The sequence below is a fragment of the Ceratotherium simum genome, chromosome 28, assembly GCF_057802395.1.
Source record: "Ceratotherium simum simum isolate JZ-2026a chromosome 28, ASM5780239v1, whole genome shotgun sequence".
Classification (NCBI taxonomy): Eukaryota; Metazoa; Chordata; class Mammalia; order Perissodactyla; family Rhinocerotidae; genus Ceratotherium; species Ceratotherium simum.
Window position 1 is genome coordinate 39,696,465 of NC_141927.1, and position 18,894 is coordinate 39,715,358.

General features: G+C 39.2%; 1 protein-coding gene across 1 annotated transcript in view; it reads left to right on the top strand.

Moving 5' to 3' along the window:
* Positions 1 to 424: 424 nt before the first annotated feature.
* FNTA (farnesyltransferase, CAAX box, subunit alpha) overlaps positions 425 to 18,894 on the top strand; it is a 31,348-nt gene continuing 12,878 nt past the window's right edge. Inside the window, exons 1-4 of the mRNA XM_004441219.3 lie at positions 425 to 639; positions 3,453 to 3,538; positions 10,883 to 10,997; positions 15,337 to 15,441. Coding sequence (XP_004441276.1) covers positions 443 to 639; positions 3,453 to 3,538; positions 10,883 to 10,997; positions 15,337 to 15,441 — 503 coding nt within the window. The 5' untranslated portion in view covers positions 425 to 442. The remainder of the gene's footprint in view (positions 640 to 3,452; positions 3,539 to 10,882; positions 10,998 to 15,336; positions 15,442 to 18,894) is intronic.

The window sequence follows — 18,894 nt, forward strand, 5'->3', positions numbered from 1 at the left end:
AAAAGAAATGTGTACAAGGAACATAAATGCCCTTAAAATGTTAACGTGGAGCACCGGAGGCCAGTTCCCTCCAGATGTGCGCCCAGAACTGCCGGCCAGCTGCCCTCATCCACTACTTCTAAGACTCCGTCCAAAAGCAGGGAGAGCCAAGTCCCCTCCTGACGAGATCTGACACCGCCAGGTTGCGCCGAAGTACCAACCACAAGCATCCGGAGAGGCCTACGATGAGATGACGTATGGCAACCCCGGAAACCCTAGGGAGAGCGGCGTAGGCTCCGGTAGCCGAGCGCCTGCCTAGAACGGCCAGGGCGAGGCCGCCGGCCCGGGGCTCTCTGGCCCGCACCTCTATGGTAGGACGCGAGAAAACCGGAAGTGGCCCCGGCGGGGGGAGGGAGCGAGGGGCGGGCCCGGGGGCGGGGCCTCCGCTGCGGACCGAGGTGAGATGGCGGCCACTGAGGGTGTCGGGGAGGCCGCGCAGGGCGGCGAGCCGGGTCAGCCGGAGCCGCCGCCGCCGCCGCCGCCCCAGCAGCAGCAGCAGCAGCAGGAAGATGCGATGGCGGCCCAGGCCGGAGACGCAGTGGCGTCCGCCATGGACGACGGGTTCCTGAGCCTGGACTCGCCCACCTACGTCCTGTACAGGTAACGCCCACAGCGTGCCGCCGCGTCCGAGGCCCTGGCCCCGAGGGCGCGCTCCACCGGCGCGCTCCCGGGTCGGCGCCCCGGGCCCGAGTTGCGCGGCCTGGCTGGCCCGCCGGCCGGGGGCGCGCTCGGCGGGGCGGGGGCCGGCCCGCGGCCCTCGGCTCCCCTTCGGTGCTGCGCCCCGGAGCCCGGCGGTCGCCGAGAGGCGGGGGAGGCCGCAGGGCGCCGGGCTGTCGGGCGTCGGGAGTCAGGGGTGCGCGAGGTGTCCCGCCCTCTCCCGTGCTCCCGCAGCGCCAGCCTGAGAGGGGTCTGACTGGGCGCACTTTGACCCCCTGGCAGAAACTGGTGATTTAAATAAGGTCCCGATTCGCTCACTTGAAAACGAGGTGTAAGGGCTTCCCATGGTTGGCTCTGCTGCCGCGGAGATCTAGTATGAGATCTTTGAGGACTGGGACATTGTCATTCTACGTTTCAGCGCCCAGCATCAGCCAGGCACCGAGTTAGGTTGTAAGGGTGAAGCTGATTGTTCCTTAAACCTTGTACATCGTACATCACTTCGTACCTAGTGCACGTGATGTGTGGGCGGTGTGGGTACTGCTGTGACTTTCTTGCCTTTTCTGCCAGTCTTGGCCAACACCCGGTCCCATCCCCATCAGTTCTTTGCTTTCTGATAGTAATGCTGATTCCCTGCCTCCAGCTGAACCTGCGGAGACGATTGAGAAGTCGTCTCTCTTTTTCTGTTGTCTTATTTTTTCTCTGTAGTTCTAGGTAAACCCGTTAGATGGCTTATTTGCCTTGGTTTTATGAATGAGTGGTAGGCACTATCCAGATTTTGTATTTGGAGTTAGTGTTGTACTGATTTAAACTGGTTGTGGTGGCCCGGTAACCCTCAAAGCTCCTCTGAATTGTAAGGTATTCATCTTCACTTGGCTGTGTCTGATTTCCGAGTGCTGGACTGACAGCTGTACCTTTCTCATGCCGCTTCCCCGGGCTCTAGGTCTCACATCTCAGGTAATTGTTTCCCCTGTATTTCTCCTTACACAGTGAACACAATTTCAGGATTGTCTGGATGGCACAGAATCTTTGTTGTCAATAGCTGAGCAGTATAGAGAACTAAAAATGGGTGAAAGGAAAAGAATATAAGTAAAAGGGTGGTTAAAACAAATGTGGTCACACTGGGCAGTTCACACAGAAGTGTCTGTAGGCACCTATTGCTGCCACTATAGTGTTGTTTTAGCACTGATAATGAGAAATAGTATTCACTGGATGCTTACTATATGCATTTATTATATGCTGTATTTATAACATATAGCACATATATTTAAGCATACAGTAATATTATACAGTCGCGTGCCACATAACGTTTCAGTCAGTGACAGACTTTGTATACAACAGTGGTCCCATAAGATTAGTACCATGGAGCCCAGGTGTGTAGTAGGCTGTACCGTCTAGGTTTGTGTAAGTGCACTCTATGATGTTCACACAACGAAATCACCAACAACGCATTTCTCTGAATGTATCCCTGTCGTTAAGCATTGTGTGACTGTATTATATAGTATATTTACTATATACTGTATGCTGATATATGTATATTGGTGTGTGTATATATATATTACATATATACATATATTTACCATATACTATATGCTTACTGTTTTGCACATTTTAAGTGCTTAACATGTTATCTCACTTAATCCTCCAAACAGCCTTCTAAGCTTAGTTGGTAATAATATCATCTACATTTTATAAATGAAAAAACTGAGGCCCAGAGAGGTTAAGTAACTTTCTCAAGGTCACACAGCTAGTAAATGGTAGAGCCAGTATTACAGCTCAGACAGTTGTTGGAGCCCAGAGCCTGCTCTCTGATGACCACTTGGACCACCTTTCAGTATACAGTAAACTAATAGTGTTTACTTTGATTTTAAAATGTCAGTTCCTGGGGCCAGCCTGGTGGTATAGTGGTTAAGTTTGTGCACTCCACTTCAGTGGCCTGGGGTTCGCTGGTTCGGATCCCGGCCTCGGACTTATGCACCCCTCATCAAGCCATGCTGTGGCAGGCGTCCCATACAAAGTAGAGGAAGATGGACCCAGATGTTAGCCCAGGGCCAGTCTTCCTCAGCAAAAAAGAGGAGGATTGGCAAATGTTAGCTCAGGGCTAGTCTTCCTCACAAAATAAATAAATAAATAAAATGTCAGTTCCTAGTAAATAGTAATTCAAATTTTTTAAAATGGTAACTGACTCCAAAGAGTCTTATTAGACCAATGAATTGGGTTGATTTCTAATTTTTTTTTTTTTTATTTATTTATTTATTTATTTTTTCCCCCCAAAGCCCCAGTAGATAGTTGTGTGTCATAGCTGCACATCCTTCTAGTTGCTGTATGTGGGACGCGGCCTCAGCATGGCCGGAGAAGCAGCGCGTCGGTGCGAGCCCGGGATCCGAACCCGGGTCGCCAGCAGTGGAGCACGCTCACTTAACCACCAAGCCACGGGGCCGGCCCTGATTTCTAATTTAAAACTATTGTGTACTTGCTGCAAAAACATGTTTTTCCACTTATATAAAAACTTTAAATTTGAAAACTATTGATTTATTAACTTATTTTAATTGGAAGATTATTCGTTTTACTTTTAAAGTTTATTGTGTAGAGCAAAGTAGCAAAACTCAGTCATGAAGAATCCAACTATGATTACATTAAGATATTTATAAGTTACTAATATTAATGTAAGTGTAATTGTTGTCGTTTTTTAAAACACCAGATTTCTTTTTCTTCTTGCCTGTTTGAATATAATCACTGAAAAATATATATATTTTCAGGGACAGAGCAGAATGGGCTGATATAGATCCAGTGCCGCAGAATGATGGCCCCAATCCAGTGGTCCAGATCATTTATAGTGAAAAATGTAAGTTTATTTTTATTTAGGAAAAGGTCTGTAAGTCAAACTTAGTAGAAAAGTTGAAATTCACAACTATGTGGCTAGATAGATGATAGATGACAGATATTTGTCTAATAAAGATCTAAATGACTTAAACTAATATATTGGTTTTTTTGTAATTTATTTTCATGATTAAAAGTGTTATTTTATTCCAAGAATGGACATATTCTAAGTAATGAATGTTACATTATAATACATGATAGCTACTGTGTGATTGGACGTTACATTTACTATTTAATGTGCAAGTAAGATAAAACATAAATGAGTTACTGTTTTATTTAGAATAAACTTTGGTTGCTGAGACATGAGCATTTTGAAAATGAAGTGTTAGGCTCAGCTGGAATATTTACTGATATTAAAATGAGTGGATTATTTTCTTTGACAAAGTATCATTCTTTCACAATGAATGTGGAAATGCTTTGTAAATTGAAGGTCATGCAAATCTCAATTGTTAGTTGTTCTTCTAAGCAAGGGTAAATGAATAAAATGGAATGCTAGTTTTGTAGTTCTGTGTGTGTACATATATATATATTTCTTTCAGTTAAGTCTTTGTTATCCAAGATCATTCCTCTTGTACAAAAAGGATTTATTGTTTTTTTCTGATTATGAAGTAATGCCAAGAAATGTTTGTAAAGGAAGAATAATGGTGTGAGGGTTTGCCTTATCAAATATGAAAATGTACTACTAAACTTAATAAATAACATGTGAAATTGGTGCAGAAATAAATAAATTAATAAGGAATCTGAAAATAGATCATCATTATAGATGGGAACTTAATATTTGATTAAAAGGACATTTCATACCTATATGAAAAAGATGGATTAATCAAATAATGGTTTTATAACAGTCAACTTTGCATTTGGATATAAGTAACATTATATCCTTATTTCATATTTTACATGAAAGTAAATTACAGATGAATTAAAGTTCTAAAACAAAACTAAACATACTAGGAGCAAAGGTGAAGAAGGAGTTATTAGGCGAGATATAAAACTCAAAATTAAGGAAGAGATCAGAAGAAAAAACTGCATAAAAATGCAAAATTTCCACACTGTGAGAGGTATTATATGTGAAGAGATAATTAACTAAAAGAAATAAAAATATCTATGAAGAGACGTTAACCTCACTAGTGATCAGAGAAATGAAAACCACAGCTTTTTCAGATTCATAAAGTACCTACAACAAAATATTGGAGAAACTGATGCAATCATACATTTCTCTTGGGGTTAAAAATAGTTTAATAAAACCTTTTTTGCAGGGTAAAAACATCAGTATTTTAAATTCTTACATGTATCGTGATTAGAAACCACAAAAGAAGAGATAGATAGCTATGACCTATTGATCAAAAATTGATAGATGAATATATCAGAATTTAAAATTTGTAAAACAAGATACCATGAGCAGGTTAAAAGGTAAGCAGCAGTATGGAAGAAGATACACCATATAAAACAGAGGAGTGATAGAACTTTATAAGGAATTCCTACAAAAGGTTAAGGAAACAGACAAACTAATTAAAAAATGGGCAAAGGGATGAACTGGCAGTTCACAGAAGAGAAAATTCCATTCATTAAATAGGGGGAAAAAATCTGTTATTAGGAATGAAAGAGACACAAAATGGGAATGCTGTTTTCCACTCATGAATTAAATGGCAAAAATAAAACTGTCTTATGATATCAGATGTTAAGACATATGAAGAGATCCATACCTTTCAGATGGTAGTTTTCATATGTTTAGCCATTTTGGGAAGCAGTGTGATATATCTAGTACAACTGGACAAAATGCTCGTATCTTACAACCTTGAAGTGCTGCTTCTCATGATACCTTCTGGATTCACTCTGGCTTGTGGCGTCAGAAGACGTGCTAGAAGGTTAAGGGCACAGACTTCAGAGCCAGACCACCTGGTTCAAATCTAACTTCACCATTTTACTGACTGTGTAATCTTGGACAAGTTATTTAACCTCTCAGTACCTCTGTTTCCTCCTATGTAAAATGAGGATAATAGTAGTTACTATTGTATAGAGTGAGTGAATTATACACATAAAATAATAGAACGGTGTCTGGCTCATAGTAAATACTACATGTGTTAGCTATTATAATTCCTGGCATTTTTGAATATTGCATTTTTGAATATTGAAAACCACCTATATATCCATGTTTTGGAGAATAGATAAATAAAATATGTCATTGTCATACAATTGAATACTGTACAACCAATAAGAGGATCTAGATCTGTTATAATATGGACAAATCTCAGAAACAACATTGAGAGAAAAAAGGCACATAAAGTTTTAGAAATTTTGAGTGTGACAGTATATTAAATTTGTAATTTCTAATTGAAATAATATTTTAAAATCAAAAACTACAGAAAAAATCTAATGAATATAAAATTCTATTTATATAATTTCACATTCACTTACAATCCTGTCAATTTGAAATACATAGCCCTAAGACTGAGTATTCTATTCCCACTTGTAGAATTCTGTTCTGCGAAAAAAAAAATAGCATTGACATGTGAATTATGCCATGTCCACTAAATGGGGAAACTTCGTGTACTTTTGTTTTGTTTGTAATCTTTACGTAGAACATGTAGTTATTTGTAATTAAAAATATTTTTTAAAGTAATACATGCTTATTGTAGAAAAATTTGAAGATGTTAAAATCAAAGGAAGAGTCTCATCATCCAGAAATAAGCACTGTTAATGTTTGGTGTGTAGTCTTCCACTCCTCTGCAAATGTTTTCACAGAGTTGGTTTCATACTATGTGTGCACATGTGTATGTTTTATATAGGTAGATAGGTGTGTATATAAAGTAGTGTATATATACGTTATATATAGAGTTAACGTGTTATAAACATTTTGTTACAAATTTAAAATTATTTAGGAGCTTGGTTCTTAATGACTGCATAATATTCCATAGTTATTGGACATTTATGTTGTCTATAAATTTTACTCTGGTATGAAATAAATTCAGCTTTTTAAAGATAGTGTTTAGAAGTAGGTGACCTTTATATGTCTCAGAATTTGTAAAGAACTATAATTGTTCATGTTCCATATGATAATTTCACTTTTGGGGTTGTAGTCTAAGGAAACTATGTACATACCTGGGTCTGCTTGCATGCACACACATAGATATATATGTATGTATTATACTTATAATTTTTAATGCAAAGTCATTGGAAGCTTAAAAATGTGGACGCTGATGTATCCAGAAGATCTAGCTAAGATAGTTAATGAAAGTGGCTACGCTGAACAACAAATTTTCAATGTTTCTATTGGAAGAAGATGCCATCTAGGACTTTCGTAGCTAGAGAGAAGTCAATGTCTGGCTTCAAAGGACAGGCTGACTCTCTCGTAGGGGCTAACGCAGTTGGTGACTTTAAGTTGAAGCCAGTGCTCATTTACCATTCTGAAGATCCTAGGGTCCTTAAAATTATGCTAAATCTACTCTGCCTGTGCTCTGCAAATGGAATAACAAAGCCAGGGGGACAGCACATCTGTTTATAACATGGTTTACTGAATATTTTAAGCCCACTGTTGAGACCTGCTCAGAAAAAAAGATTCCTTTCAAAATATTACTGCTCACTGACCATGCACCTGGTCACCTAAGAGCTCTGATGGAGATATACAGTGAGATTAATGTTGTTTTCATGCCTGCTAACACGACACCTATTCTGCAGCCTGTGGATTCAGGAGTCATTTTGACTTTCAAGTCTTATTATTTAAGAAATACATTTTGCAAGGCTGTAGCTGCCATAGATAGTGATTCCTCCGATGGATCTGGGCATAGTAAATCAAAAACCTTCTGGAAAGGATTCTCCATACTAGATGCTGTTAAGAACATTCTTACTTCATGGGAAGAGGTCAAAATATCGACATTAATAGGAGTTTGGAAGAAGTTGATTCCAGCCCTCATGGATGACTTTGAGGGGTTCAGGACTTCAGTGGAGGGAGTAACTGCAGATGTGGTGGAGACAGCGAGAGAACTAGAATTAGACGTGGAGCCTGAAGATGTGACTGAACTGCTGCAATCTCATGATGAATCTTTAACAGATGAGGAATTGCTTCTTATGGATGAGCAAAGGAAGTGGTTTCAGCAAAGAAAGTGGTTTCTTGAGATGGAAGCTACTCCTGGTGAAGCTGCTGTGAAGACTGTTGAAATGACAACAAAGGATTTAGAATATGACATAACCTTAGTGGATAAAGCAGTGGCAGGGTTTGAGAAGACTGACTCCAGTTTTGAAAGAAGTTCTGTCAGTAAAACGCTACCAGACAGCATCCCATGCTACAGAGAAATCATTCGTGAAAGGAAGAGTCAGTCGATGAGGCAAACCTCATTGTTGTCTCATTTTAAGAAATTGCCAGGGCCCCCCCTGCCTTCAGCAGCCACCACCCTGATCAGTCAGCAGCCATCAACATCGAGGCAAGATCCTCCACCAGCAAAAAGATTACAGGTCACTGAAGGCTCAGATGATGGTTAGCATTTTTTTTATTATTAAGGTATGTACGTTGTTTTAGACATAATGCTATTGCATACTTAACTAGCCTACAGTATAGTGTAAACGTAACTTTTATATGCTCTGGGAAACCAAAAAATTCTTGTGACTCACTTTGTGATATTCACTTTATTGTGGTGGTCTGGAACCGAACCCACGCTATCTCTGAGCAAATGCCTGAACTGAGTTTACACGTGTGCACAAAAGCATACACTGATATTCGGGACAGCAAAAGAATGAAAGCAATATAAACATTCATTTCTAGGGGACAAGTTAGATAAAATTAGAGTATCTGTACAGTGAAGTGCTATGCAGCTATTTGAAAAATGTGGTAAACTTTGTAACAGGGAATGTGGTTGAAAATTATGTCTTCTTCCCATCCCTGTTCCTCAGACTAGTATATTCATAAGTCAGCATATATTTTTAACTAAACAAGTATCCTGCTGGTCTGCACCTTACTTTTTTCACTTAACAACGTATCTTAGTAATTGTTCCATGTCAGTACATTAACAGAGCAGCCTCATTGCTAATAATTGCCTAGTATTTCATTGTACAGGTGTACTATAATGGACTTAACCCATTCTTTACTAGTGGAAATTTCAGTTGTGTCTAATTTTTATTTCTTTTCTTTTTTATTTCTTATGTAACCAAATACTGCAGTAAATTTCCTTGCATGCTTTGGGCACATATGGGAGTATATTTGTAAGAAAACTTTCTGAAACTGAAATTGTTGGGTCATTGAGTATGTAAATTTTAGTTTTCAATGGATGTTACCATATGGTTTTCCATAGAGATTTGTACTAGTTTACACTACCTTTACATACACAAATGTTACTATATCAGGTTAAAAAGCTTCTGCACAGTAAAGGAAACCATCAGCAAAATGAAAAGACAACTTAACAATTGGGAGAAGATATTTGCAAATCTTATATCTGATAAGGGGTCAATATCCAAAGTATGTAAAGGACTCATACAACTCAACAACAAAAAAACAAACAACCCAATTAAAAAATGGGGAGGGGATCTGAACAGACATATTTCCAAAGAAGATATACAGATGGCCAACAGGCACATGAAAAGATGTTCAACATCACTAATTATTAGCGAAATGCAAATCAAAACTACAATGCAATACCACCTCACGCCCGTCAGAATGGCTGTTACTAAAAAGACAAGAAATAACAAGTGTTGGAGAGGATGTGGAGAAAAGGGAATCCTTGTGCACAGTTGGTAGGAGTGTAAAGTGGAGCAGCCACTGTGGAAAACTGTGGAGATTCCTGAAAAAATTAAAAATATAACTACCATATGATCTAGCTATTCCACTTCTGGGTGTTTATTCAAAGAAAACACTAATTTGAAAAGATATATGCACTGCTATGTTCATTGCAGCATTACTCACATAGCCAAGACTTGGAAACAACCTAAGTGCCCATCAATGAATGAGTGGATAATGAAGATGTGGTGTGTGTGTGTATATATTATATATATTTATAATATTATATATTACATATGTATAATATTATATATAATATATATATAATATATGTGTAGTATACTATACATAATATATGTGTAGTATACTATACATAGTATATGTGTACATACATATGTATACTATATGTATACTATACACATGTATACGTATACGTATACATGTGTATAGTATATACAATATATATAATATAAATATATAATATATGTATAGTATACTATACATAGTATATGTATACTATACATATGTATAGTATATACAATATATATAATATATAATATAAATATATAATATATGTATAGTATATACTGTATATGGTATATGATATATAATATTATAAATATATAATATATAATATATAATGTTATATATAATATTATAAATATATATAATATATACACACACACATAAAAAAAGGATGAAATCTTGCTGTTTGCAACAACGTGGATAGACCTCGAGGGCATTATGTTAAGTGAAATAAGTCAGATGGAGAAAGCCAAAAACCATATGATTTCACTCATGTGGAAGATAAAAAAAACAACAATAAACAAACTTGTAGATACAGAGAATAGATTGGTGGTTACCAGGGGGAAAGTGGGGAGGGCATGAGGGGTAAAAGGGCATATGTGTATGGTGACAGGTGGCAATTAGACTTTGGGTGGTGAACATGATCTAGAAACTGAAATATAATGATGTACACCTGAAACTTATATAATGTTATAAACCGGTTACCTCAATAAAATAATTAATTAAAAAATAATGTATGAGTAAAAAAAGCAAGTCCCAGAACATAGAATGTTGATGTGATCTCATTTGTGTAAAAAAATAGGATGGAATTAGAACATATACTTGTATGCATAAAGTGTATTTGGAAGGATACACTAGAATCAGTTAATACTGGTCACTTTTGAGGAGAAGGACTGGGAGTTTAGTAGAACGGAAATTTAGTGTGAACCTTTTTGTACTGTTTGAGTTTTCTACCATTGTGTATATTACTTTTCAGTTAAAAAGCCGATCAAAATAAAGTGTGAGAAAAACAGCTAAGTGAATATATTTGGATGTATGCACTCTTCACTGTAATATGTAAGGTCTTTGGGAGATGTGGAGTCTACACAGACACGAGCAGTAAGCACAGTTCACGTATGTTGCGGCTGTGACACTAAAAACATCAGAGTGGCGGTCACTTCACTTTCTTTCTTTTGCTTATTGTTCTAAATTATGTGCCTGCAATCAGGTATCTTTCCTCATAGGGTATAACAACATTTTCTCCTACAGTGCTAGTTTTAAACAAGATAGTCCTAATGCAGTTGTGTGCTCTCTCTCCAGTTAGAGATGTTTATGATTATTTCCGGGCTGTTCTGCAGCGTGATGAAAGAAGTGAACGAGCTTTCAAACTAACCAGAGATGCTATTGAGTTAAATGCGGCCAATTATACGGTGTGGTAAGTAACGTATATCACTGATATTCCCTATTTAAATGTCTCATGTTTTAGTTTGGATGGCTTTTCTTTTTCTTCTCTGAACTTGAATTTTTATCTTTTAACTTGAAAGTCAGAGACTGAATGAAAAATAGCAGTCTCTGCCCCATTCCTTCTCACTACCAGAGTCCCACTCCCCACAGGTGATAACTTAGCTGTGTTTTCTTGAATTAACCTGTGTATTCTAAATAATATGCATAATTGTTATTTTTTATTTTTTTTTTGTCTTGGACATTATCTGTTCCTTCTGTGGAAGATACAGAGTTCACTCTACTCTGCACTAGCCCCATCACGGTTTTTAGTTACATCAGTAATCAGTTTATGGTTCATGTTGACCCATCTTTTATAGTATAATTATATCCCCTTTAACAGATTGCCTTTTTTGTTTAGTTTTCTTTGTACTAATTACCTATTCCCTATTGTCTCCCAGACTCTTTGCTATATGTAAAATGTCTCATTAGTGTTGAACACAACAGGTAATCCTTCAGTTTTTTTCTTCCCCACCAGTTTGGGTGCTGCACATCTGGTCTCCACCTCTTTCACGTGTTAGATCCTCTGTTCCCTAGATCCCACATCTTTCTCTTTCTTGACTTATTTTCTCGTTTTATAGACCACATCCTTGAGGAGAAGTAGTTTTTGAGATTTTATACATTTAAAAGTACGTTTAGTCTCTTCTCAACTTTATTAATTTATTAATACAACTCTGGAAATTATTGGCAATTATTTTCCTTCAGAATTTTAAAACTAGTTCTTTTAGCTTCTATTGAGAAGATTCCCATTCTTTCAATTAAACCTTTTCTTTAGGTTTGTGGAATATTTTTATGTTCTATATTTGATAATCAAATTTCTTCTCTCTTTTCTGTTTTCTTTTTCTGGAATGCCTTTTTGTTGCCTGTTGTACCTCTTGGAATGTCTTTTCTTATTTTCATTTCTTTGTCTTTTTATTTACCTTTTTTTTGCTGAGGAAGATTGGCCCTGAGCTAACATCTGTTGCCAGTCTTCCTCTTTTTGCTTAAGGAAGATTCGCCCTGAGCTAACACCTGTGCCAGTCTTCCTCTATTTTGTATGTGGGCCGCCGCCACAGCATGGCCGCCCACAAGTGGTGTAGATCCATGCCCAGGAACTGAATCTGGGCCACTGAAGCGGAGCGTGCCTAACTTAACCAGTAGGCCACAGGGCTGGCCCCTCTTTTTATTTACTTTTGAGATATTTCCTCAACTTTATCTTCTAACTCTTCTGTCTGCACTCATTTGTAGTTTCCGAGAGCTCTTTTTTGTTCTCTGGATATTCTTTTTTATTTTTTTATTTATTTATTTATTTTTTTTAAAGATTTTATTTATTTAATTTTTTCCCCCCAAAGCCCCAGTAGATAGTTGTATGTCATAGCTGCACATCCTTCTAGTTGCTGTATGTGGGACTCGGCCTCAGGATGGACGGAGAAGTGGTGCCTCGATGCGCACCCGGGATCCGAACCCGGGTCACCAGCATTGCAGCGCGCGCACTTAACCACCAAGCCACAGGGCCGGCCCTGGATATTCTTTTTTAATAGCATATTTTGTTTCATGGATGGGATATATTTCCACTTTTGTGTTTATTTGTTTGGTCTGCTTCTTTTGTGTAAATATTTTTTTCAGGTGGTTGATAATCCTTGGCTCTCCTTTCATACTGTAATGGAGGAAGGAAAAAAACCTGATTAGAAGCTCTCTGTGTTGTGGGACTTGTCAACCGGAGGGCTTCACTGTGAAATTAGTGAGTGGAGATATGGCTATTTTGTGTGAAATCTTCACATGCCTGTATTTCTAGGTCTTTTCTCTCAGCGAGTTGTCTGATTATTGCCTGAGGAGTGTACATTTGACTGCCACAGCTCTGGGAGGTCAGACAGGGGAAGATGGTGGGGGGGGGGGTCTCACCTGTTTAGTAATCAGCGTTTTAAATTTCCCTGTTTCTAGTCCTTTACCTCACCCTGCCTTCCACTGTGTCTGATATGCCTTTCTGCTTCAGATTTTTCCAGAGATTAAAGCCCCTTGTCTCTTGCCCAGGTCTTTTAGAAAAAAACCCAGTCCTCCTTCTGTGTGTTTCCTTTACTTTCACACGAAACCCTTCTGACACTTCTGGTCACCACTGTGTCTGGGTTTTCCCCTACCAAGCAGTTCTCTGCAACACCAGCTGGGTGTCCTCTAATTTAACTAAATTCTGACACTGTCTACCTGGAGACAGCATCACATACCACAAAGAAGGGCTCAGTCCCACACTTCACTTCAGATGCCAATCACAAGTCCAAGTTGTCACCTGAATGATTGGCTGTAAATCAGAGATTCCCACGACTCCCTCCTCAGATTTGATTAATTTGCTAGACCAGCTCACAGAACTCAGGAAAACAGTTGCTTACATTTGCCAGTTTATTAAAGGATATGATAAAGGATACAGATGAACAGCCAGATGAAGAGATACATAGGGTGAGGTCTGGGAGGGTCCTGAGCACAGGAGCTTCTGTCCCATGGAGTTGGGGTGCGTCACCCTCCCAGTACATGGATGTGTTCACCCACCTGGAAGCTCTCCGAACCTCCTGCTATTGGGATTTTGTGGAGGCTTCCTCATGGAGGCATGATCATTTATTCACTCCATTTTAGTGCTTCCCCATTCTCTGGAGAATGGGAGGTGGAGCTGAAAATTCCAAGCTTCTAATCAGGGCTTGGTCTTTCTGGTGACAGGAGTCATCCAGGAGCCCTCCCAGAGTCACCTCAATAGAACAAAAGATGCTCCTAGTGCTCTCATCACTTAGAAATTTACAGGGGTTTAGGAGCTCTGTGCCAGGAACCAGGGGCGGAGACCTATATATATTTTTTCTATTACCTCACACCAGGTCAGGTTATGTTGTCACTTCTCTGCTCAGGGTGGAGGGGAGGGATCTTGGCTGCTAAGGACTCTTTCTAGACGTTACACTGTTTTTAGCCCTAGCCTTGACTCCTAATTTTGGAAATACCTGATTACATCTGATTTCTGAACCTTTCTTCCTTTGTTGACAGGTTTTTAGTACTTTGTGTTTTTCTAAGTCAGTTAAAACTTTATCAGCTTACCATTTTCCTTAATTTTATTGACCTCTTCCAATTGTTGTGGTATCCCGTCGTCCCCAATTCTCTTTGTCCTTGTAAATTTATACCATTTTTTTCCCTTTACTATCACTTTAGTGGGGTTTGATTAGAGAGTGAGGATAAACTTATTTATTTAATCTACCATATTTAACTGAATTTCTTAGTATGATATTCCATCATTTTATGCACTTTCTTAACTTTTAAGAAATTTCTGACTGTACATAGCACAAAGCAACTTAGAATGTATTTTAAAATTTCCTAAGTTTGTTTGCTGTTTTTTTAAAAGCGGTACACCTGAAACCATTACCCACGTAAATCAAGCTGCTTGTTTATGTACCTGCACTCAGTCTCATTTTCTTTAAGGAATAATAAGAGAAATACTGTTATTTTTCTTATTTAGCATTTCATTTCATTTTATTTTATTTATTTATTTTTTCCCCCCAAAGCCCCAGTAGATAGTTGTGTGTCATAGTTGCACATCCTTCTAGTTGCTGTATGTGGGACGTGGCCTCAGCATGGCCGGAGAAGCAGTGCGTCCGTGCGCGCCTGGGATCCAAACCCGGGCCACCAGTAGTGGAGCGCGCACACTTAACCGCTAAGCCCCGGGGCCGGCCTAGCATTTCATTTTAAATATAACTTTTAAAGTAGCTGTTTGTTTCTTATATGTTGAGTTGGAAATTTTTGAAATTTTGAAGTAAAAATAGATTAGAACTAATCGTGTCTTTAGGGAAAAGTTTTTTTTAATGACTTGACTCCACCTATGAAGAAATAAAGAGAAACTTGTTTCATTTTTAAGTAGCATTTTTGTGGTGGTTCTAAAAGTAAAATATTTGATAATGTTTGTAATGGAATTTATTATATGAATAATGTATCTAAACGAACAAGCTGTACATACAGGGAAAGAGATGTCTTTGATTCTCATGTAATAGAACACTGGTAACCAGAGTATTAGCTGAAAATAATCGTTAGTTATTTTTTCTTCTATTTCACTCTTGTTACTTTTCACTATTTTTACTTCAAAATGCTTGATTCTTCTAATTACTAGATAGTTGTATGCATTTGGACAACCACAAGCAGTTCAATTGCTAAATTATTGGTTATATAGAATACCCCCAAAACATGTCTGTTGTTGTCATGTAGCTTCATTCGATACTGTGGCTGGGCAGTTTACGTGGAGTAATGAGACTTTGAATGCTTGATGTTTGCTATAGGCATTTTCGGAGAGTTCTCTTAAAGTCACTTCAAAAGGATCTGCATGAGGAAATGAACTACATCACTGCAATAATTGAGGAACAGCCCAAAAACTATCAAGTTTGGTAAGATGAAAGAAGAAAGGAAATATGTCACTCTGCTAATAGTACCTGTCAGTGGGTGATGAGATTATAAGGAATTGTTTGTTTCTTTTTTCTTTTGCTGAGGAAGATTAGCCCTGAGCTAACATCTGTTACCAATCTTCCTCTTTTTTGGCTTGAGGAAGATTAGCCCTGAGTTAGTATCTGTGCCAGTCTTCCTCCACTTTATATGTGGGTTGCCACCACAGTATGGCTGATGAGTGGAGTAGGTCCAAGTCCGGGATCCAAACCCACAAACCCAGGCCGCCGAAGTGGAGCGCACCGAATTTAACCACTACGCCATGTGGCCAGCCCCGGGAAGTGTTTGTTTCTTTATGATTTTAGTACTTTGTGTTGGAGCTAATGTTACCTCTCTCAGGGTTGTTAGGAGGATTAAATGAGATAAATTTCATGTTTAGTGCTTAAAGTGTTACCTGACCCATAGTTAACACTCAAATGGTTGCTGCTATGATTATTTAAAATTTCAACATGAGTATGTAATACTACTAGAGTCAGAAAAAAATTAAGAGAAAAAGTGTTTTCTTTCTTTTTTTTTTCTGTGAGGAAGATCAGCCCTGAGCTAACCTCCATGCTAATCCTCCTCTGTTTTTGCTGAGGAAGACCGGCTCTGAGCTAACATGTATTGCCAATCCTCCTCCTTCCCCCCCCCCCCCAAACCCCAGTAGATAGTTGTATGTCATAGTTGCACATCCTTCTAGTTGGTTGCTGTATGTGGGACACGGCCTCAGCATGGCCGGAGAAGTGGTGCGTTGGTGCGTGCCGGGATCCGAACTCGGGCCAGCAGCAACGGAGCACGCGCACTTAACCGCTAAGCCACGGGGCCAGCCCAGAAAAAATGTGTTCTGTTCACTGTGTTATAAAATAATTTCTGGTGTTTGATCTTTTATTCATTTGTTTATTGAACAGTGTTTTTGTTGATGCTGGGGATACAAAGATGACTAGATACAGTCTAAAGGGAAAGCAAATAATAAAACCAGGTATTTTACAGTACAGTGTGAAAAGCATAATTCACAAAGTATATTTGTTCTAGAAATTAAGCCCCTAAGTTAGCATAGACAAGAGTATGGGGATTATGGGTGGGGGGAGCAGAACACAATGGGGAACAAAGAGAGAAGTTATGGAGCAGGAGGACAGAGAACAAATAGGAAAGAAATCGTAAAGAGTTTGAGCAGTATCTGACGTATAGTAAACACTCCATGAATGGAAGCTACTGTGGCTACTGTTACTGTGGTGGTGGAGGAAGAAGTGGTTGGTGCAGGGGATGGTGGTAGTGAAGGTGGTGAATTGGAAGGGGCAGCATGGTGTACCATCAAGAGCTGTCTCTTCTTTCTGTGCCACTCTGCCTGCTCGTATTGCAGGAGTTACCGCCATTTTACTTTTTCCAATAAATGTCTGACGCATATACCACCTTATCTTTATGCCTGAGATTTAAGGATGATTTCTGAGAGGAAAGACCTCTAAGGCAAAGAAAATATCTGAGGAGAGGCATGAAAGAAAGCGTGATGCATAGGGAACTGCATATAATTCTGTGTGATTAGAGTACATTTGGGGAGTCATGGGGTAAGATCATAAGACCTTATGAACACTGATAAGAGATGTAGACTTGATCTTAGTGGCACTGGAGAGCTATTGACGAATTTTAATTAAGGAAGTAACATGATTAGATTTGTGTCTCAGAAGGTTTACCCCGAGAGCAGGGTGGCCGATGGACTTGCATAGGTTTGCACTCCTCATAGGCCATTGCAGTGGTGTACGTTAGGAGAGAGTTTGGGGGCGGTATGGGAGAGAGAAATTTGAGAGAGGTTTTGGAGACGGAAGCAACAGGTTTTGAAGTTTAATTTATTGGGGGAGTGACAGAAAAGAATATATTTGGCTTGACCACTGGGTGAATGGTAGTGCTAAGCACTTGAGGAATTTGGGAGATAAAGCAGCACATTTCTGGGAAGGAAGGATGGGTTCAGTACTGGACAAGTGGAGCTTGATGTGCTTATGGGAAACCTATGTGAAGCTGTCTACTAGGTGGTTGAAAAATGCTCGTCTGGAGTTGAAGTCACAGCTGTGGATAACGATGCCCGAGGAGAAGGTTGAGGATAGAACACAGGTGAGCATCATCATTTAAGAGGCGATGAAGTGTTCCAGGGTGACTGAGGAAGGAACAAAAGTTAGTGTTGTCACAGGAACCAAAAGAAGAGAGAATTTTAAGAAGAAAGGAGTGAATGACAATATCAGCTACTGATGAGAGGTCAAGGAAAGTAAGGACTGAAAGATGACCAGTGGATCTGTTAATTAGGCGGTTGTTAGTGATCTTGGCACCGGGAGTGGGGTGGGTGACCGGGTGGGCAGGAGAGAAGTGGTGGAAAGGGGAAAGAAGCCACAGAGCAGTGGGTTGAATCACAAGTGGGAGATGAAGCTTGGCTGTTGAGAAAAGAAGACATGGCAAGTAGCCAATCAGGGTATGTTTTTTCTTTTTGTTTTTCCAAGGTGGTAAAGACTTCATGTGAGGGGAGAGTATTAACAGAAAGAGAGAAGGTGAGAATTCTGGAGCAAAGGAGGGATAGATTAAGGGCTTGGAGTTGGGAAGGGAGCCAACGCGTAGGTTAGCCGTAGGAGAGAGCACACCTTCGTCCCAAATGTGGACAAGTGTGGACCATGAACTGCTGTCGGGCCAGTTGGCTAATAATAATTTACATAATGAAATATTATCGTTAAGGAGTATGTAACCATATGGAGGTATTTAATTTTCAAAGAATTCAAACATAATAGCCCTAGCAGTAAGTAACTGAACATTATTTGGCAAAGCATGGAGTGGGAGCTGTTGCAGATTTCCATTTGTGGGATTTTGGTTAAACAACCTCTCCACTGTAGCCTCTTTGTTTGTAACTGGATTGTTGCATTCCTGAGAAACTGCATCATAAAATAGTTGTTCTAGTGAGAAAGGCGATTAGCTAGAGAGTTTGGACCCTCACTAAACAGTTATTTGCCCTGCGAATTAAGGTGCTTTTATATAAAAGTCTGTAGCTCTAAAATCCGGGCATCACAAGTGTTCTCAATATTTGATGATATCTAGTTTTTGAAGAGAGAATAGAAATAGCTTTCTTGTCTGGATACTGCAGACCCTGTCTTAACACCTTATCACCTGTTGTTATGAAGAACAAAATAAAGAGCCACCCAGAGCAGCTGCTGTTGAAACCCAGCAGTTTTGTAATTGCGGTACATTTTCAATTGCCCACTCTTCTGGTTGCTGTTATAACCGCTATAGTACAAGTAATGCAAGTCCTGTAGCCTAATTAATTGATGACTTTTTATTAAATTCTCACTATGAAAACTTCTGCTGTAAGATTAAACCCTAGTATTTAATTAATACTCTTTAAATTATAGAACATCAGAGAGAACTTCTTAGTATTTTGTTCTGAGAAG